This window comes from Prenolepis imparis, unplaced genomic scaffold (assembly GCF_030444845.1).
Source record: "Prenolepis imparis isolate NDT839.2.m4 unplaced genomic scaffold, iyPreImpa1.0 SCAF_7, whole genome shotgun sequence".
In the NCBI taxonomy this organism is placed as follows: domain Eukaryota; kingdom Metazoa; phylum Arthropoda; class Insecta; order Hymenoptera; family Formicidae; genus Prenolepis; species Prenolepis imparis.
The window spans coordinates 10,002,953-10,025,662 of record NW_028141165.1 but is presented as its reverse complement, the minus strand read 5'-3'; the positions used below and the strand labels follow the sequence as shown (position 1 = coordinate 10,025,662).

The 22,710-nt window shown below is 34.3% G+C and overlaps 4 protein-coding genes across 11 annotated transcripts in view; 2 read left to right on the top strand and 2 right to left on the bottom strand.

The window, feature by feature from the left end:
* LOC145938064 (cytospin-A) overlaps positions 1–5,034 on the top strand; it is a 49,824-nt gene extending 44,790 nt beyond the window's left edge. For 6 of the 7 annotated variants that reach the window (XM_083041414.1, XM_083041417.1, XM_083041418.1 and 3 more), the window contains 5 exons: positions 137–2,116; positions 2,571–2,765; positions 2,989–3,162; positions 3,361–3,743; positions 3,831–5,034. In XM_083041414.1, coding sequence (XP_082897540.1) covers positions 137–2,116; positions 2,571–2,765; positions 2,989–3,162; positions 3,361–3,743; positions 3,831–3,920 — 2,822 coding nt within the window. In that variant the 3' untranslated portion in view covers positions 3,921–5,034. The remainder of the gene's footprint in view (positions 1–136; positions 2,117–2,570; positions 2,766–2,988; positions 3,163–3,360; positions 3,744–3,830) is intronic. The other variant, XM_083041420.1, reaches the window with a different exon arrangement.
* Positions 4,775–7,173, bottom strand: Hdac3 (histone deacetylase 3). The gene is made up of 2 exons (XM_083041429.1): positions 6,889–7,173; positions 4,775–6,812 (listed from the first exon to the last, which is right to left on the bottom strand). The coding sequence occupies exon 2, from the start codon at positions 6,798–6,800 to the stop codon at positions 5,499–5,501; it is 1,302 nt and encodes a 433-aa protein (XP_082897555.1). The 5' UTR covers positions 6,801–6,812; positions 6,889–7,173; the 3' UTR covers positions 4,775–5,498.
* Positions 7,174–7,385: 212 nt separating this feature from the next.
* Positions 7,386–10,604, bottom strand: LOC145938067 (dihydrolipoyl dehydrogenase, mitochondrial). Its single transcript, XM_083041426.1, has 7 exons — positions 10,408–10,604; positions 9,581–9,866; positions 9,119–9,485; positions 8,701–9,045; positions 8,499–8,590; positions 8,090–8,415; positions 7,386–7,802 (listed from the first exon to the last, which is right to left on the bottom strand). Exons 1-7 carry the CDS (start codon positions 10,450–10,452, stop codon positions 7,737–7,739), a joined length of 1,527 nt encoding a protein of 508 aa, XP_082897552.1. The 5' UTR covers positions 10,453–10,604; the 3' UTR covers positions 7,386–7,736.
* Positions 10,605–10,637: 33 nt separating this feature from the next.
* The window catches only part of LOC145938071 (uncharacterized), a 47,670-nt gene continuing 35,597 nt past the window's right edge, over positions 10,638–22,710 (top strand). Inside the window, exons 1-4 of one of the 2 annotated variants that reach the window (XM_083041433.1) lie at positions 10,638–10,808; positions 12,624–12,771; positions 19,000–19,314; positions 20,188–20,669. In XM_083041433.1, coding sequence (XP_082897559.1) covers positions 20,277–20,669 — 393 coding nt within the window. In that variant the 5' untranslated portion in view covers positions 10,638–10,808; positions 12,624–12,771; positions 19,000–19,314; positions 20,188–20,276. The remainder of the gene's footprint in view (positions 10,809–12,623; positions 12,772–18,999; positions 19,315–20,187; positions 20,670–22,710) is intronic. The other variant, XM_083041432.1, reaches the window with a different exon arrangement.

Here is a 22,710-nt window from a genome sequence, read left to right as displayed (position 1 = left end):
TGATGTGAAAGAAAACAAATTTGTTAATGAACGTTAATTCTTCTTTTTTTTATTTCATATATTTTACATAGCTATCGATAATACTTATATTAATTTCGTAATTGTTCCTGTTTCCTTAATCCGGACTGCGTACTAGATAGCACTGCAGTGAGTTGCTGCAGAACACTTGATATCGCTAACGAGAGTAAACGAAAAACGGCGAGCATTATATTAAAACGCGGTCGAACGATATTAAAGAATCGTTGCGAGTCGAAAAAACACACGTTACGAAACAGCTTATCTAGTAAAGCGGCAACAAGCAGCCGGGACTTATATAAATTAGAGCCTGAGGACGTTAATGCCATCGTCTCTCCGTGTCACAATAGACTTGGTTTGCCGGATAATAATTTCGTGGACGCTACGCCAACCAAGAAGGCTATCAAATTGGAAGACAAACTCATTTCCGGCGAGGAGATTGAAGTCTGTCCTGCCTTTCGCATGGACAATCGGCGCACCGAGTACATAGTCCCGGATGAAACAGATGCGCATTTAGCGAATGAGAATCCAAAGCAAGCGAAAATCTCGAGGAACGAATCTTCAAAGTTCTATTTAAATCTGGATAACTTTGAATCGGACGAGACTCACAAGACTCCGACCGATAAATCGCCGATAATCACGGGAGATTATCCGAAATTGTACATTACCGTCGCGAACATGTCGGATAAAAACGCGATAGCCAAGAGTTCCTTATTGAAAAGTATTCGCGGTATTCAAAACGCAGACGGAGACGCATACGGCATTAACATTTCGAACAGTCGATTTTTCGTACCGAAGGATTACATATTTTCCGGCGTGGAATGCGCGATGAACGACTTGAAGTTCGAGGTCGATCCGGAAATGGGGAAGCTGTTGCAGAGAAGTTATAGTTATCCGCAGATCAGTACGAGCTTGCCTTCCTTAGTCGACATAGAAACGGGTCCGTCGTTTTTAGACAATACGGTGACATCAGAAACTTTGATAACATCGAATAATCATTTGACAGGACAACGCAACAAAAATTCAAATTCTAAATATTTAAGAACGCTTTCAGATACATCTCTCGTAAATCTAAGATCGAAAGAAAGCGATAGGATTGAACAAAGGCAGAAGCTATTTTTGAATAAATTTGAATCAAAATCAAAGCACGAGATAATTGATTCTGTCTTAGATGAAACAACTTTAAAATCGGAAACGTCTGCAGTATTACAAACTGAAAATAGTGTGAAATCATTCAAATTCAACAAATTTGATGATGTACATGAGAGCGAAGAAAAATCACGCGAAACGAAATATGAGAATTATAAATTTTTCCCGTCAAAAGCTTCCCATTCGAGAGACGAAATAGTAAAGCAAAAAACACTATGCAACAATCAATTGTGGACAGCAAAACATGTGATCATCGATGATGAAGAAACAACGAAGAAACCAACATCCGATGCATCTGTATCCGATAATGAAAAGATTTTCGATACACTTGAAGAATCGAAAATACTTGATTCGTCTGATAAAAATATTGCAATCGATATAAATTCATTAAAATTCAAGAAAAGAAAGACTCCCAGTGATACGTTAAATGCTCCTTTAATGAGGCGGAAATCATATCCAATGTTAACATCCTCGAAAGTTTCGTCTGCATCAAGATATCTTTCGATTTCGGTTATTCCATCATGTCAGACGTCAAGAAGAATTTATTCTGGAAATGAAACAAACATTTCGGAGCCGTTCAAGTATTCTTCCGTTGACCAAAAAAGACAAACCGGACATTCATTAATGTGTAATAAGGAACAAGGATTGGAGAGCTCGGATTTGAAGGAAACGAATCGTATACGAGCGAATCGTTTGAAGTTCTTACAAGGTAGTCTGACTGCTGCAAGCGAAGACGAGTCTCAAGTCGAGAAAACGGCTCCTTCCGAAAGTAAGCTTTGCGTAACAAATAAGAAGTCGCAAAGCATCGACTCGGAATCGCATCGATGTGAAGATCAACCGCTACCGATGGGACGAACGTCATCCCTGAGAGAAAAGTTTGAGACGATCATGGAGGACGTCGAATTGAGGACGGCGTCGGGAAGGTGCTCGCAAATAAGCAAATCTTGCGACCGTAAGTCGCTCTGTTAATGTGGGGATCACGACTACGCTTGTATCGCAGAAGTTCGATTCCATTGTCCGTCCCGGCTCCTCGATCTAGACAGAGAATACGAGAGACTCGTGTACCTTCGTTAACATCTATACATTGTATCGCCTACGTTGTTCCCATGGTTGACTGTTACCCGGCTTTCTTTGTGTTTCTCAAATTCTCTATACGCTACAATATATATTCGCTTATTTATGTTTTTGTCATCGATCTGTTTGTCCTTATTCAATTGATTCGTACGAGTGTGCAAACTATCATAAATTACGAAAACCTTAAAAATCCAAGTATTTTAATTATCAATCAATTTTAATTATCATTTAGTCGCGCTTTATTTATGGCTTATCGCTTCTGTTTATTGTTCGGGATTAATCGCGCGCGACAATTTGCGATAAGTGTAACGAGCAAGTTGAAAATCTTTCAGCTAATCAGAAGATAATACAACAACCGCCTCCAAGGCCAGCTAGTACACCGACGGAAACTCAACAATCCGTGTTGACGAGCGTGCAACAGGAGATTGCTGCTCGTAGGAAGGCCAATATCTCGCGTCAGGACTCTAGGCTTTCTGTGAAATGTCTAATCGAGAGCATTGAAAATGCCACGAAACAGGCTAAAGCTGGTGAGTACAATACAATTTTAGGATACATACAATTGCAATTGTCAATACATGTTGTTTACGATATTATCTTTAAATTGCAAAAAAAAAGATATAAAATATTATTAAATCATTGAAATATACTTTTTTATTAAAATTCTTTTAATATTTTTAAAATGAAAATAATTTTTTTCTATTGTGATGCAATGACTTGAAGGTAAAGAAAGGAATTATTTTACATATTTAGGACCTGGAAGCCGTAGCAGCTCTACGTCATCTCTTAATTCGATTGGGACCACAGACATTATGTCTCTAAAAGCTCCACTCAGGGACCAACAACAGATCAATAATTTAATCTGCACGGCAAATTCGACGAACAATAATAAGACGCAATCTACAATTGTAAAGAAACCAGTATCAGGTAATTTTCAAGTTAATATAATTAATATAATTTAACATAATTATAATATAATTAATTTTCAAGTTAAAATCTTACATAAATACATAAGTAAAACGTTTGTATGATGTAAAAATACAAAAGCATGAAGTACCTTTACACATTTTAGAAAGTAGAAATACTTTTCGTGTCTAATCGAGTATTTCAATTTTTAATACACAGAGACAAAGTCTACGCCTGTGGTTTTGAGTCCGGGCGAGCTGTTGGACTCGGCTGCCTTGAACGCCAAGGCGATCGATTTTGTGCGTCGAAACAGCGTCACCGATCTGTCAGAGCGCAAGGATCCTTTGTGCGGTTTAGTAAAAAACGGCGGGTCCAAGCGTAACGCTTTGCTCAAGTGGTGTCAAAACAAAACGATAGGCTATCGGAACATCGATATAACTAACTTCAGTAGTTCCTGGAACGACGGCTTAGCGCTGTGCGCGATCCTACACTCCTATTTGCCGCGCAAGGTACCATACGACACATTGACGCCGGTCGAAAAGCGGCGAAACTTCTCGATTGCCTTTTCTGCTGCCGAGAGTGTCGGCATACCTACTACTTTGGTAAGTTGATCGATAAACTATCTCTAAATATCGCGGAATGATTACGAAAATTATTAACAAAAATTATTTTTTTTTTTTTTTTCACAGAACATTGGTGAAATGTGTCAACTCGAGCGACCTGATTGGCAGCAGGTGATGACGTACGTGACCAGCATTTACAAGCATTTCGAGACGTAATTGGTCACCCGTTGCCTGTCAAACACGTCCTAATTGTATCCATCGAATGCTCTTAGAATTGCGAGATGAACGAGAAAGAACAACAGCATCTAGTCAAACAAATGTTATAAGACAAACGGATAGAAAGGAAAGAAATAAGAAAAACAGGAAAATTGTCTAGAGATTTGTCAAGGATCGCTGAATCAGCACTGCCTACTAATTATATCCCCTTGTTGTACGCGCTGTATATAGTTTCTTAAAATCGTAAAATGTAAGAGCCGCTGAAGTTATATGCAGAGAATTCGATGGAAAACTAAACACCAAATGGAATTGCTGTTACTATGAGACTGAAAACTTTATACATATATATATATATATATATATATATATATATATATATATGTATATATATATATATGTATATATGCGCATATGCACGCGCTTTGTAAGAACGTAAATGACGAAAAAGAAGAAAAGAAAAAGAATAATAACCCCGTAAGCTTCGTGAAGATAGTCTTTTGCAAGTCTGCGACGTAACTGTTCTTCAGACGAAACTCAGCGCTACGCGTTTGCGAAGAATAATACCACGCATTGTCTCTGCATCGTAGTCTTTTGCACCGTTTTTCTGCGAAGAGTGAATCGAATCACGAGTATTTGCGTTTCTCGTACCGTGAGTATTTTTATATATGTATTATTTTTCGAAAAAGATTTTTTGTAGAGTTTACAAAATACGAATGTACAGAACACAAAGCGCCTTAATTTAAGAAATCTAATTTATTGTAATTAGTCGCGCATTTAGTGTGCTCTCACCGAGTGGAGAAGTCTGCTCTTCCCTCCCCCCCTTTATTCCCCTATTGCATCCCATGGCAGAATCGTTTTGCGTTTCTACTTTGCAGGCAGATAAGGAGAAACAGAAAAAAAAAAACAATTATATCGTACGAAGGTTAAATTCTCTGTGATATAGCGAGATAGCCCCAAGACAGAGATACAGACGTTATCGTTATTGCTATTACTATTATTACACTATTATCGCTATTAATATCGTCCTTGTCATCGTTGTTGTACTATTGTAGACAATACGGATATCGCTGTCTGATGTAGAACAATAAACTTGCCTAATGGATATTTAAAAGATTCAGATATTTTAATTAAAATATAGCATCGCGCAATTTCTTCGATTAATAAATAGATTTTTTCCCTTAATATTCTCCTTTAATAGTAATATCGAATTCGTTATCTATGATACACATGCATACTTGATGAGTTCGTTCACTAAAAGTTTATGCAAGATTTGAGTAAAATATTTTTTTTTATTATTACAAAAAGATTTATATATGTACAATTCTCTTGTATATCTTACATATTGCATTCAATAATATTCTCATAATCGTGTCTAATGTATAAGAAGTTTTGAAAAAGTTCGTATTTCGCGTTGAACAATAGTTTCAATCAAATTGATCATCTTAAAATAAATCGTAAAAAAAAACTACCAGTATTTTTCATGGCAGTTTGTCGATTAATTAATGTTATGCGCTTATAATATCTCTTGATCAAATTAAATATTTTGGAGCAGCTTCATAGCTTCTTATACTGTCTTTATCACGAATCATTCACATCTAATTTGTCCTGATCTTTGTCACCAGCGTAATACTCATTCGCAGGTTCCACGATCTTATCCGTGTCCTGTGGATTTTGTCGGGAGTCCGGATCCGGTTCCGGCTGTCTCTCCTCTTCGGGCGGCAACGCGTCGCACGGGACATCCTGCATCTGCACGCTCGGCGAATGCTGAATCATCTTCAGATTGTCGTAGACATGTCGCGTGATCGCCTCCAAGTACTGCTTACTGTTGGCGTTATCCCCTCTGATCACGACTTCGGGATGCAGGGTGAAGTCCGGCGCGAAATACTCCAAATACTCCGTATACGGCAGCTCGTTGCTGATCTGCTCATCAACGAGCAGAGACGTCTCGTAAGTCCAGCATCGAGCGACGTTTCGCAGAGTGTAACCACCACCGCCGACAGTCAACAACGGCACGTTCAAGTCCCTCACGAATTTCACGCACTCGCCGTGGCCCTTCGTGCTGAGGCTGAAGCAGCCGAGTCGATCATTCGCAAGGGAATCGGCACCGCATTGAAGCACAATCGCCGTAGGTTGAAAGAACTCCATGACGTGGGATATGACGGGCTTGAAGACCTGGATGTATGACGCGTCGTCGATTCCCTCCTTCAGCGGAACATTCACCGAATAGTATCGACCGCTCTCGGCGCCGATCTCGTACATGTCACCGGTGCCGGGGAAGAAGTAATTGCCGTACTTGTGGAAGGACACCGTCATGACGCGATCGGTTAAATAGAAGGCTTCCTGCACGCCGTCTCCGTGATGCACGTCGATGTCGATGTACAACACACGGGCGCGGTATTTAAGCAATTCCAGTATGGCGATCACGATGTCGTTGATGTAACAGAAGCCGGACGCCTCGAATTTTTTGGCGTGATGTAAACCGCCGCTCCAGTTCACGGCGATGTCACAGCAGTTGTTGTTCAACTTGGTGGCGCCGTCCAACGATGCTCCGGTGTACATGGAGCAGAAGTCGAAGAGGCCGTCGAAAACGGGACAGTCATCTCCCACATTGAAATGACTCAAATACTTGGTGTAGCCTTGAAGATTCTGTGGAGTGACGCGTTGCAGAAAGTCTACGTAATCCTCCGAATGAAAGCGACACATATCGTGAGTGCTGGCACGATACGGCCGGTAAATCTGCATCTTCCTGTGAAGACCATAGTTGAGCACCAGACTGTGGATCACGGACAGCCGATGAGGCTTCATAGGATGGCCCGGCCCATAATGGAAGTTACCCACCTCCGGATTATAAAAATATGCGACTTTCTTGTTGTAACTCATGTTTGAGGTTAGCTGAAAGTTGCACGGAAGGAAACGATAAATATCACCTCGAGATACGCTTTATTCAAAGAAAAACGTGAGTACCAACCTCATATTCCTATCAGAATGAAATCGCGTGCTCTAATCCATTTTTTAAATCAATCTTGTACTCCTGAAGTATCCGGAGAGGTTAACGATTCAGATTTAATGTTGCTTGTATCCAAGTCGCTTCAATGAGCGACGAAATTTCGAGTTTAATTCCTAGGCAGGTTTGCGAACGCATTGGTTAACAATTCGCTTTATTTATAAAACTTGTTAATAATAGAGAAAAACTTGCTCCATGATGACAGACGGGACAAGACGCGACGCAGATCCTTGACCCTTGACTCCGAGACTCTTGTCACGTGACTGATTTTAATTCATTCGTAACTCGAACAGCGGCGCTGAAACTGGCTCATGGAGTCGCGGCTTTTTCCACTTGACTAATTTTGATTCATTCATAAATAGTAGTACAATTTGCTTCAAAATCTTATTTACTTTAAATTTGATTTTGCTATGTAATTTTTTAATTTTTTACCTTTGAAATGAATGATTTGAAGGACTCAATTATAGTTCACATCTTTTTGTTTATTCATAATAAATACAGTAATCACCTGGCAGAGGTAAATTGACCATTACCTCTGCATATGATAGTTTCAAACTTTTATTTACAATCCCTTATGCGATTAAGCGACAACGCGCCCAATGTATGTCGTTGACACGTAGACTAGATTGAGGCTACGATGAGATGTCAGAAGGAATCACACATTCTTATGGCGCATCCAATGTTGATCTTAAGCGTGTTTGTCCATGCAATATTCCAGTAAAGTTTAAAACAGGACAGTCACTTTTAGCGCTAAGCGCACGGTGAAAATATGGACTAACAAGTGTGATGAGTTATTTATCCTCCACAATAACTTAAAAGTTGATGGGTTTGCCAAAGTAAGCTGCCAGATGAGCCTCTCTGAGTGCCTCGGCACATGTCTGCAAAACAGATTCACATTAGAAAGTATAGCAAGTAAAATAATTACAAAAACATATACTCAGATTTGTTTACATTCTCTCAATAATTACATTAAATTCAGAGTTGAGTTCAACAAAAAATATAAATTCAAATATAATAATTAAGAATTGTTTTTAATTACGCTTTTAATGCTTTTTTTCTTAGAAAATATCTAGATATACATGTACAAAAAGAAATCGAAGGAATCTTATAGACAAAGCAACAACTCTCGTAAATCGATTATAATTATATATATAATTATAATTACCGGATGTGCGTGACATGCGCGAGCAACGTCTTCCGCGCTGGCGCCGTATTCCATTGCGAGAACCGCCTCGTTGATGAGCTCGCCCGCACTTGGCCCGATCATATGTACACCCAGGATCTTATCCGTATTGTTGTCGGCAAGTACTTTGGCAAAACCGTCCGTTTCCATATTCGTTTTCGCTCGTGAGTTCGCCATGAATGGGAACTTGCCTACTTTGTAGTCGATACCCTCTTTCTTCAGATCTTCCTCCGTTTTGCCGACCCAACCTACTTCCGGATGCGTGTATATTACGCTCGGTACGCAGTTGTAGTCGATGTGAACCGCGCCTGCATTGCAAGAATTTACATTTTTATGATTAAGGACCAAATATGAGAAAAAAAAGATGTATTTAATGTGAGCGATGATTTACCTCCGGCAATACCCTCCACTGTGATTATCCCCTCGTCCTCGGCCTTATGAGCCAGCATTGGTCCGTGAATGCAATCTCCGATAGCATAGATACTGCGAATTAAATTACGATGATGAAATAACAATTAAAATCATCGAAATCGTTCAGCCATGAATTTAAAAACAAATGTCGCTTTAATGCCGACTCAAAATATCGTACTTACCTAGGTACTACCGTCTGGAATCGGTTGTTTACGGGTATTCTTCCTTTCTCGTCTCTCTCGATCCCCATATCCTCCAGACCTAGATTCTGCGTATACGGCCTCCTGCCTACGCACACCAGCAACACGTCACACGTTATGTCCTCTTTTTTATTGGAATCCTTCGCGTCCTCGACGGAAACGACGATCTCACTGCCACGTTTGTTAGCGGCCGTAACCTTGGTTCCCAGTTTGAACTTCAGACCTTGCTTAGCGAGAACCTTCTGCATCGTTTTACTGACCTCTCCGTCGATGCCCATACCCCCGATCGTCGGCATAAACTCAACGGCCGTAACATCGGAACCCAGCCTGTAAAAGTGACATAATTAGCAAGAATGTAACAAATTATCTTTCTTTGATAAGAAATATTTTTAAAGCGAACCTTTGCCAGACCGAGCCCAATTCCAATCCAATAACTCCAGCCCCGATGACAATGAATCTCTTGGGAACTTCGCTGAGCGACAATGCGCCCGTCGAGGATACAATTTGCTTCTCGTCGACTTCGATACCGGGAAAAGGCGAAACTTCGCTACCGGTCGCTATTAGAACATTCTTAGTATTGATCGTCGACACTACCGATCCGTCAGATTTTAAGGCAGTGACTTGGTTCTTGCCAGTAATTTTTCCATGGCCGTTGACCCACTCAACTTTATTTTTCTTAAATAGGCCCACTATACCATTGGTCAAGTCCTTCACCACATTTGATTTCTGTTCCATGAGTTTGCTAAGATTTAATTGAACATCCGATACTGCAAGAACATTATCAATATTTAGCAATACTATTACAATACTATTATTATTTAATATATAATTAATGTAATAGATATCTATTTTAATTACATACCAATAACTCCACGATTTGCCAAATCTCCACTGTGCGCCATATGATAATAATGTGAATTGTTTAAAAGTGATTTCGACGGAATGCAACCAACATTAAGACATGTGCCTCCTAGAGTAGAACCTTTCTCTACGCATACCGTCTTCATGCCCAATTGCGCAGCTTTAATCGCTGCTACATATCCACCAGGGCCAGCCCCAATCACCACTAGATCTGCATCTATTGTACTCGCGTACCTGCGCTGTTGGGCAGCTGTCATGCCTGGGAGAACACGCTTTATGCATGTTGGCTATTGATAAAACAAAAACAATATTATAAATATATTTGCTGATTTATATTTAACTATATTTAGATATAAAGAAATGTTTTATGAAAAGGGAGAGAGAAATGAAAGTGGATAAGTGCGAATAACAGATGGATGACATTTAAAGTCATCTATCAACTTGTTATTGTATTTTTATTCAATTATACTTTTATTATGCTTTCTTTCAATTTTTCACTTCATCATTTGTCTGAATATAGATATTGTAATATTGATATAGTGCAACTAAGCAGATAGATACAATGGAAACTAACACAGAGAAAGCAATGACATAATCAATCTGTGAAAATATCTTTTTATGCCACGATACAAACTTAATAAGTTCTTATTAAATTCTTAGAATCTGAAAGACAGATGATCAGTGCAAACGTGAGTCACAAATAAATTAAAAGAAAAAGACGATGAACTGTCCTTCAAAACGTTACGAAAGAGATCTAACCGAAGTGAAAAATATCGCATGATTATATGAACGAGATGATCATTGGATATATACTTATTCGCGACTTACCCTGATCGAGGTGGTCACCAAGTTCCGAAGACCGGCTTGCATCATATCTCTTTCAAGATATACTTTGGATTCCAATATTAAAAGAGTGACGGAAATGGAAAGGTTCCACGGCAGTGAAACGTAAAGCTGGTAAAATTCTATACCGGTTATCGCTGGTTATCACGATATAGGTTATCGTTTTACTTCATTGAGGAGACCTCGATAAGTCAGCGTCAGCGAAAACGTTCGCTGATTATGGCGCCTGATGGCGCCAGAATCGCTAGTAATAGGTGGCGACATCTTAAACATATTAAAAAAAAAATTTAAAGTAATGGAGTAACGAAAATAAATCAAGAGACATATTTTATCAGTACTTTTGATACATTTTATTATTTAAAACATTAGAACTAGAAGTAATAAAGGTTAGTATTATAGTAGTATTATATAGAAATTGGAGCATAAGTATATTTTGTTAAGTAATTTGAAAAAGATCCAAAACACATGATTTAAATGATATATACAGAGTAAGATACAAAAGTATGATAGAGAATATTGTAATATTATAATACTATAATATTATTACGGTTGATGTTAATAGCTTATCAATCTGCCCAAGAATTAATATTATAATGGTGCCTATGCAAGTGTGCTGATAGAATATTACAATATAATATTAATTAATCTGAACATTTATATATTCATTAATGCTATTCTTCAAATATCAGTCTGTACATTCATAAATCTGTAGACATGTTAGTCACTTACAAAAATAATGAATACTAATATTTAAAACATTTACATGCAGATTTTCACATTGAAAAAAATAAAATTCAAGATAATTGATTTATTGTATTCTAACACTAATTTTCATACTTTATAATTTCCTCTTCTCTATATTTCCTCTTCTCTATAATTATGCGAGTAGCCAAATCAGGTTTCAATCTTAACTCTGGAAATCTAAAGCACTCATTACGTGAAGCTAATTTTGAAATTAATGTACTATGTACCATGTCGAGACTTATTAGCCATCCAACAGACGCTCTCTTCTCAATATCCTGTACGAGGATATGTTAAGTTTCTTTCTTGCGCAGATTGATAAGCTATTAACATCAATTTTTCCATCGAACAAATCAGGTTTCGATCTTAACTCTGGAAATCTAAAGCACTCATTACGTGAAGCTAATTTTGAAATTAATGTACTATGTACCATGTCGAGACTTATTAGCCATCCAACAGACGCTCTCTTCTCAATATCCCATGTACGAGGATATCTTAACTTTCTTTCTTGCGCAGATTGATAAGCTATTAACATCAATTTTTCCATCGAACAAATTTCACAACTGCAAAGTGGATTACCTTCTGTTTTCCACAATTCTACAGAGTTCAACAGTGACAGTTCTTCCTTAAATGTGAAAATAGGCATAAAAGGATCACAATATCCGTCAAATTCGTATGTTTTCTCCTCAGAATTACTAAATCGTACTATTTCTTCCAATAGAGTTCGAGTTTTAACATCATATATTACTGAAGCACATTTTAAAAGTGAGTTTTCCGATAGAACAGATTTTACTGCTGCCTCGTATTTACATTTCTTAATAAGATACAGTTCCGAAAGATTCATGATGTTAATTTTTTGACGAAGAAGTGAGTATGGAATTCCTTGTGTCTGTGCCATTTGATATATATTTTTCTTTTCCCTTAAAACAGAATCTGCAGCAGCATTGATTAAATTTTTCATTTTGAAATATTTTTGGATGCTTTTTTTGAAATCTGTACTTTGGAGCTCCTTTGCTAATTCATAATCCTTTTCTTCTTCGATTTTCAAACTAAATGTGGACATGATCTACAAAAAAAAACATAAACCAGACTGAAAGTATGTTATATAAACATGGAAAAAACTTGTTGCAATATTGTAAGATAAGAAATGTCACATGTTTTTCTCTTGATTCCCATCTTATACAATATTCCAATCTTTTGTATCATCTTACAATGTGTGTTCGAATCTTTACAGATACTAAAGGATATATGTTTCTTGTGTAAAAAGCACAGAATTATATAAATATATAATACTAATAATTAAAATTACACAAAAATCTTATCTTAAGTTTATTTAAAATATTGTACAACAATATTTTAAAGATTTAAGAAAAAGATATATAAGTGTAAAATTATACTTACGAAATATAGATTCTCTCTCTCGGATAAACAAATTCTAATTTTAATTCTTTCTGAATTAGATAACTGTTGGAATCATGCAAAGACTGAAGCAAGAATACACAAGATTGCCACGTGGCTGCCACGTGGATAGCTTATATACAGACCGGATACTGAAACGCTTACCGCATGGCAAGAGACGAGGACGAGTAACCAATCAACTGATTTTCCGTAAGTAATTGATTGGTTAGCCCTTCTTATTGTCCTTTCTTTCAACGCCCCTTCTGCGCCACAAATATTTCCATGTCTTGTCTTCCAAGCCAATAAAGTTCTCGTTAATTTTTAAGAAGTAAATCGTATCCTAGAATTATAATTTACACGATGCTTTTTTACTAATTATTAGTGTATATTAGTATATACATTTTTTTTCTAAATAGCATGTTAGTAGCTAGTATAAAACAGTATCATGTAAACTGTGCTTAAGATATGATATTTGTCCCTAAACGGCATATATTTTATATTTTATACAATAAAAAAAAATTCTTTATTTTAATTTTTTATTTAACGCTAATTCTCTTTTCGAGCCAATACTTTATATAATCTTCTTCGTTAATCTGCTTCGAAATGATTAGTGAACAGTCCACCGAATAATAATAACGGCAATTCCTCTAACGAATTATCTTTTGATATTGCTTTCAAATATACTTTGTAAAAAATGATACATATAATTGCGTTGTATATCCATATTAAATATAATAATAAAAAATATATCATGCAATAGTATTATTAATACAAATAGATATTTGGTTATTGCATGTAAAGTAGTATGATGAATGATATAATTAATAAAATGATATAGTTAATAAAATTTGAATATAGTATATTATATTCTCTCAGTTATACGGAAACATACGAAATAATATAAAAAATATTTATTATATTAAAGACATTTAAAAATACTTATAGTTAAAGTGCAGAAATTATAGTTAAACTCATAGTTAAAAAAGTCTGAAGGTTTAAAATGCAATAAACTATAAACAGAATTTAATATACATAAATATAATATTGGTACACTAGTGTGAACAATAAGTGACAGAGATATGTATCATTAATATAAATGTATGATTGAAATTTAATAGATTTTTTATATTTTTCAATTTAGACAAACAATTTATTATAAATTCATATTAGTTTTATTGGATATTTTATGGATGTACATTAATCAGGCTTAATAGATTTACATTTTAAAACTTATATGTTAGATACTTAATGTACTTAAAACTTCATCACGCCATTAAAAATAGCTATAGCCGTCATCGTAAAAAATTTATTAAATTAAATGTCACAAGAATCGCGATTGATAATTGTGATTCAGTGTCATGCGCAAAAATATAAATTTATTTACTTATGTGTATGTTATAATTTAAGGATTATCAAGCATTTCGTAACGTTGATTTAACATTTATAAGCAATTTAAAAGAATAGAAAGAATATTCTCACAATTCAGTAATTATACAGAAATGAATTAAGAATAATGCAGGAAAGCTATGCTCTGAGATATTAATTTTGAGATTAGTTAACTTGAAAACTCTTAACTATTTATTCTGTTTTGCATGTAAATTTTTATATAATTTTTTCATTTATTAATGTTAAAATAGTTAAAAAAGTGCAGCAAAAACCATCTTCAAGCTATAATATTTAGATATAATATTTAATTTAGACATAATATTTAGATATAATATTTAAAAATAATAATACATAGCTTCTCCTTTTCTAATACTGTTTCTTTCCAAAAATACTGTATTAAATAAGTTTCTTGGTTCAAAATATATATCACCAAATCGATGAATGTTCGTTCTTCTTTAAGGACTTGTTCTTGTGTAAAAATTGTCGCAAATCCAGTAATTTTATAAGTTCACTCGTTCATTAATCATTTCTATGAATGTTGAAGGTTGTCTTTTAAAATGTTTTATCAACGTTACAAGCTCGCGATAAATCGCAAATTTTTTTTTATTGAAATTATTTGCTCGATCGTCATTTGTTAAGCAACTCAAGCAGCGTGTTATAACTTTAGCGATCACAGAATTGATAGATTCTGTCCCTGTTTCAAATATTACTTTTAACTTCTGTTCCGTAACAGTTATTAAGTTCGTTAATTTATTGATTTTCTGATTGCAAACTCGCGAATAAATAAATATAATAAATAAATCGAAATTTTCATCTTGCGAAATGTTATTACTTATTATATCGACATTATTTGTTAAATAAAAACCGCGTATTTTAAAATTAATTAGTCACAAAACTGGCAGATGCTGTCTCTTCTCGAAACATTACTTCTGATTTCCGTTTCAAAGAAGTATTTAACAATAAGTTACAGTTAAATACGATTTTCTGGTAATTTTGAAAAACGGTAGGTTGTTATTTGTTATTTTGTGATCGCTTCATCAACTGCTTGAATATACTTTCTTAAAATTTTTGTAATTTTTAAAAAATTAAATCTATCATAATTTTCCGAATTTGAAAAAGTACTACTCGTGCCTTGAAAATGATTTGTCTTGTCAAACAACAATTAAAATTATTATTTTTTCTTACATGATTCAAATAATTCTTGTACGTTGTTGTCGTAATTAGGATATAATTTTAAAAGTCTACAGTCGTGCGCCATTACGAATTTTAACAACCAATCTATATCTGCTCGCATATTAACATTCCAGCTTGGAGGATATGATCTATGTATTTTTCTAGCAAAATGATAAGCTAGACTTGGCAGTAGTTCTATTGCACAAATAAGACAAGTGCACGGTGGTAAAGATCTGTATTTCCATTGACGTAATTCAACCATTAACGACAGCTCCTCCCTAAAGAAAAAAACTCTTCCTTCGGCTAAGCATTTGTCATATATGTACGGTCCCTCTGTTGTATTCTTCGTAACTTTTAAAATATATCCCTTAATTTCTTCTCTAAGAATTTTGAGATCAAGTTTATATGCAATTGCTGCGGTTTCCGGAGTTTTGATATTATTTAAAACACTACCCACTGCGGTTTCATATGCATTCCTTTCTTCATCATAGTAATACATTAGATTTAAGATGCTGACTTTTTGTTTAAGAAATATATATGGAAGTTCGTAGTTTTTTGCTATGTCATCTATGATATGATATTTTTTTTCATTCACAACACGTGCTGCTGCTACATTGAGATTCCTCTTCATTTCAAGATACTCTTTAATGCATTCCCTTAATATCACTTTGAATTCGGACATTATAATAACCTACGAAAGGAAGCGGAAATTAAAAGTTTGAAAACGTGTTATAATATCGTAGATTAAAAGATTATAATATCATAAGATGAAAATAATAAGATTGCTCTCGTGATTTTTATTTTACAGTATCCCAATTTTATGTCTATGACTATGTATAAGTCTGTATGCGTATGTACAGTCATTATAAAGTTATTTTGAAACAAAGTTCTATAAATTATATATTTTTTGGAATAAAGTTTTATAAATATATTTATATTTTATAAAATAAAATTTAAAATAATGTCTATACCGAATATTGCGGTCCATTTAAATATTTATATAAAAGTTTTTTAAAGATTGATAATAGAAAAAGAAGATATGTAATATTAGTCAAAAACCAAAATTGACGTATAAAAACAATATACTTCTTATTTTTATTTCAAGAACTTCAAGCTGATAAATGTGAATTATGCATAATTAAATTATCGTATACATATCATGGCTAAAACTTTTAACGTTCTGGTTGACGAAAACATTTGCAATTACTATTTTTCCTAATTGGTAATGTTATATGCAATTTTTTATAATAATAAATTATAGAAATAAAATAATTATATTAAATAAAAATATTTAAAAAATTACAATTTTTAAATCGATGAAAAACGTGTGCTCAGATTTGAAGCAGAAATTCAGAAGAAATATTTAGAAGAAATAATAAGTTAATCTGTCAAATTTTGTGTGAGCTTTTGCAAATGCTATCATAATTGATTATTTATGTATATGTATATGCTTGAAAATTAAAAAAGATATAATAAGCGTAACAGAATACTTACAAAATAGATTTTGAGACGACTATTTCAGAATAAGTATTAATACAACTGTACGGAACGACACGTACTTATCCTGCTTGTAAATAGATGACAACTGAAATAATGTCACCAAACGGCCAAACTTAAGGCTCCCGTGTTATTGTTTGTAAAGTAAATCGTATATATTCGTTAAGATACGTGTTTCTCTAAATGAATATATTTATCCTATACAATTCGAAGAAAACGTAACTTATATCTTTTTTCAATTTTACATAAATCTATATAAACTTAGGCCAGTAATTTATTTAATAATTATGCGTTAATCTTCTTCGAATAGATTATCATGTTATAATAGCAATTGATTTAATGAATTAATTTAAGATATTGCAAGAAATTTACAGGTACAATTGTTGTAATGGTAGATAATTTTATAAATACATATTTTAACACATTAATATATTCAAATTTTAATTAATCAATATGATGTTGAAATAAATAGATAAAGTAAAGAATGAAACAATTATTAAGAATGAAATATTTACAGTTATCACACACGCAATTCAAACATGCCATTTTCAAGAAAATCTTTGAAATTATTTAAGAAATTATTTTTAAAAAGTATTATTGTACTATATGTTGCCACTAGATTATCGACGAGATTAAAGAGATTATATATAAATTTTTTATTAATATACATATACATATATATATAAAATGATATATGAACGATCATTTATACAATTTTGTACAATTTTTTACGCAATTTTACAATAGTTTTATCATATTTTACATGTTACGATAGTATATAGTTATATAGTTATCAATTTCACGATAGTCAAGAAACATGATCAATGTTTAAAAACAAGTTTTTAAGTGTATAAATATATTAATGTAAATTCCTTTTTTACATTTTTGTAAGATAAAAATTGCAAGATCATCCTTGCCATTTATTTCGTTGTATAAAATATTTCCAATCTTTTATTTGATTGTATTTACAGATTCATTTTCACAGCGATATAGATATTTTGAAACAACACAAAATTTCATACATATACTAAATAACATATTCAATTACATAGAATATATTACAGTATACTTGAATTGTGTTTCGAAATTTTTAAAAAATTTGTAAAAATTTAAGAGAGAGAGAGAATAAGATATAATTATTAGAAATTATCTTACAGAATACATTCAAAATCAAATATTTTTGGATAAGACTTAAAAACAATAGCATATATTTAATCTGATTATACAAAACCATAGTTAAAATAATATTACCACAAGCTCAAATGTTTTTCAATAGTATCACGAAGATAAATATTGTATAATTTATAATTATAAATTTTAACATATGAGAATTTATTGCTCTATGCACTTGTTTATTCGAAGAAGATAAAATTTGCAAAAACAATTATCCTTAAATAATATTCAAATTAAAATATTCATTGTGTGTGTTAATTCATTATGTAGATTGTCAAGAAAAATGAAGACATGTAGACAGACAATTTGCAAGATTATTATCAAAATTCCGATATATAAGACAATGAGCCATTGTTATAACTTCTAACGAGATAATTTTATTCATATAGACAGAATGGTTTTATTTAACAATTTTGAAGAAAAACGAGATCGATGAATAGAAGAGAGGAATTTTCAGCGATTAATAAAGACGCGAAGTGCCTCGAAAGATTCTTCCTTTGGCGAAAGTTGCGGATCGATTGACGCATGAGCATTTTAGGCGTCGTCGCGACGCCGTCATCGTCGTCTCGCCTACGCACCCCCTGGCATAATTCACAGCGAGTACCCCACAATTTTTTTTTTATAGGGAAGATCGGAAGCGCAGGGCGGAGAAAGAGAAAGAAAGGCGTAACGTAAATAAAAAAAATAACAAAGAGGAAGGGAGCCTGAATTGGGTTGATAAGGGGATGAAAGGGGCGAAGCGTAACTGAGAATAAAGGGGAAAGAAGATAGCACAGAATGATAAGAGAGAGATAGAGAGAGAAGATAGTAATAAAGAGAAAGGGAGGTAGAAGAGTAAAAGGGAGGGGAAAAGGGATGAAAGAGACAGAGAGAAAGATAGATGCAAAAGTATCAGTGACGTAAATAACATTCGGAAGGCCCTTTTTTCCATGAAATGCATCGATCCTTGCTCTTTACATATATATAGATTAATTTTATACATATATATTACTGTATTATCCTGAAAAAAGAAAATTAAATTATATAATTAAATATATAATTTAATTTTCTTTATAATTAAATAAATTGTATAATTAAATTATAGTTCGCTATATAAATCAGGAACATTTTTATTAAATAGATCTGATGTTGCATAAAGATATATTTTTCCTTATATTTATATCACAAATTACTTTCATATCATATTTTGTAATAATAATTTCTTTGCAGGAAATACACATGCATATAATTTCTGTGTTGACATCGGCGTCGCAAGGACACCGGGGCTCTCTATTTGACGCGCGACCCTGTTACATTACGCGTGCGTAATGCGAGAGTAACGATCCCACGTATGGGAGAGAAAGAGAGAGAGATGGTTTAGAGGGGTGTCGCGGGCAAGGGGCAACAGATGTCCTTCCGCATGACGCACGCGTCCCTCTAGTCTCGCGGCGTCTGGTGGTGTTTGTGCGCGTCGTGTCGCGGTGACAGACGAAGTGGCCGGCTTTCTCTTTCATCCTTTCACGAGGATCTCGTCGGAAACGACAGGTATGCATATATACGATGTACTTCTCTTTCTCTATTCGATTATATATCTTGCCCGCGCGCGATAACGCGCCTAACCTAACCCTAACCTTGAAGCGAGGAATCGCGTCTTGTAGTTAACGCGAATCGTATCGGCACTTTTCGTTTGTGTCGAAAGTATTTTAGGCGCGCGAGGAACAAGCGAGTTTTGACGTGCGCATTGTTGAGAGATATTCGTGGAAGATATATTTAGCGTGTACGAGAGAGTCGATTTTATTCGGCAGAAATGCGCGATTCCGATATCATGTCTGCAGCGATGTTTCGAATCATTTCGAGGTGCAAACTTATCGTTATGCAGTGTGAGAAAGCGACGTCAATAAACAAAATAACAGCTGCATAAAAAGTAACAATAAAACAACAATATTTCATAACTACTGTAGTAAACAGCAATGAATCTATATAATTCACAACGAAATTCACAGAACAGAGTTGCATTTTATAAATAATGTATGCGCCATGTAATATGTGTGAAGGTAGCTGAGAAAGTAAAGAATATATACGCATACATATGTATTAGGTTATGCATATAAAATTATAGATTTTTGTCTTGATTCTAAATGAAATGAATTCTTTATCGCGAAATATAGATTGTTTATAAAAAAAGATGATTATAATATGTTAAATATATAATAATATTAAAAAATATATCTCTAAATTTTAATATATATACATATATATATATGAATATTAATATATAAACAAAATATTAATATATAATTGTATGTGTGTGTGATAATTTTTTAAGATAATTATTGATAGACGAATTTCGCACACACACTTTCTTTTTATTAATTTATATAACGCATGTGTCATGAATAATTTGTGAATCTTTTTCAGACACGTTCGAGAAATGTTCGCGTAAAATGACGTCGGACGCGCGTCGCGTAACTTCCCTCCGACGAAGAGCATTCTCTGGTTAGCGCGCGATGTGCGAGGTATCGAAAGGACAAAGGAGAGCGTTTCGCGATCAGGATCCACCGCGAATTTGCAACAAGAGCGCGGAAAATTTGCTGCGGGACGAGCTCGAGTTCTCGCGATCGACCCCAAGCTCGCCGACGACCCTCCAGCGCGCCGTCAGCCTCGAGAAATGCTTCAGCGAGCCCGAGTTCTTCCAGAAGCAGCGCGAGCTGCTCTCGAAGCACGAACAGCGGGCGAAGGAGAAGGGCAGCGGCGACGAGGAAAGCGTCATCACTTCCGATCCCGCACGTGGCGCGGACGATGATTCCGGAAGTATGGCCGAGGTCGCGAGGAACACTTCGGAGGACCTCCTAAGGGAACTCTCCGCTAAAGTGCCTTCCCCCTGCAAGCAGGCGAATAAGGTACGTGGAACTGATTTACATGTCGATTATATTGATTATTTAAAAATGTCAGCGTAACCCGCAGAACTTTTAAGAGAGAGAGACAGAAAGAAAGAGAGATAGAGAGAGAAGCGATTAAAAAAGATGAATTAATCAAGACAGAAAAATTTAATTAAATTTAAGGAGAGAAATTAATTAATTAAAGAAATTGATTAGAAAAGAAAATTAGAATTATTTCGTAAGTTCTTTTTTTTATATAATACATTAATCGAAAGGATAAGATAAATTATTAGGTCGTTACAATAAAAATAATCAGAATGATCGGATTATATGTGATCCGTTCTATATTTAAGCATTTGCCATCTTTTTTGATTAATAATAAGATATCTGCAAAATATTGGAGCATGAGGTTAAGAAATAATGTGGAACATATCGATTAGTTCACGATTATTTCTGATTTTCTTGATTTATTTATTAACACCGACGAGAATCTTGTGATAAAATAGTTAACTAAAAATATATCATACATCTATTCAAGGATGTACATATGACGATATTTAAAGTGTTCGATATCTCGAGGGGTAACTATTTTCAACGAGAAATCAATCAAACGATTTTATGCAATTTTTTTTTTTACATGTAATTAAATATTCCCATTTATTTTTGACTTACGACGCATTTACTAGGCATGTCTATTTAATATTTTCACGACTCGTTTAACTCGTTTTTCTCTGCATAGAGAAATTAATGACTTATCGAACTAACAGGAGCAGTAATATATCACGTAACTAAATATCGTATGCGTTGCATAATAAAAATGCGGATAAAGTTTAAGCGATCGCGAGCGTGAGACACGTGAGAGTGATTCTTTTCTGCGCGAAATTGAGAAAGTATAGATCTCTCATTATCATGTTAGATTTACCGGAAAAGAAATTAGAATTTTTCGTGAAAACGATCTCGCTCAATCTTCCGCGACACGTATGAAGAAACGAAATTGATCATCTTCTCCATTTTTTTATAAAATTCTTAATTTTAATACCAGAATAGTAATCAGATGTTCTAATATGAAAAATCAAAAATTTACAAAAAATGGAATCGATCGGATATTTTGGCCTCTGAAAAGCTTATATGTTATATCGGTTCTCTCGTAGCTGTCGTTGCCAGCGCGGCGTCTGGCCGCAACGGTATTTCTCAGGTGATGATTGTACACAGGTGCACTATCGACCCGCGTATACGTCGCAAGAATCCCGTCCGAGTATCGGAAGAAGCGTCACACGCCTCGCTAAAGAAACAGTAAGCTCACTCGTGCGGAATCGTGTCGATCGTTCGGTAGATCGCTTTTGTCGTTGTCAGTGAAATTCCGCGCTCCAGCACGTTTTTCGAAATTGACATGACGATGGTGTGACACTGTTTTGTGCTCGTGTTTTATATATTTTTCCCGAGGCCCAAGATTTCCACGTTTTATTAGGATAATCCGAAGATAATTACATAAGAAATATAGAAATGATACCTTGTTTTTTGGCTTATATTATTGGAACTCGAAGATCTGTAGAGCGAAATTGAAAACCAATACAGGTATTTTCTCATTTAATTTAATAAATGTTAATGAAATTTTTTTTAATTTTTTAAAGATTAAATTTAATTAATTTACAACGATATATATTTACGATTGAATATTAAAAATGTGAAAATAATGACGTCTAGAAAAATTTTTCCAAAGAGGGAAAGAAAGAGAGATCGAGTTTGTATTCTATTTCTATTACATAAATTATTTCTATTACATTACTGCATTACATAAATTCTGCTTCCTTTTAGAATGTAAGCGAATATATTTGCTATGTGCGACAAAAAAATAAAAGACAAAATTCTTTACTAGAATTTATATAGACTTTTAGTTGGTAGTGCAGCGTATTTAATAACCAACATAAAATTTTGTTTATTTATATCAATGGAATTTTATATATGTCGGGTTATAAAGTTGCGTAAATAGACTCCAACACTCTCGCACTACTTGACGCATATGCTTGCCATCCTTGAAAGTCTTAAGAAACTTGGTATCGTT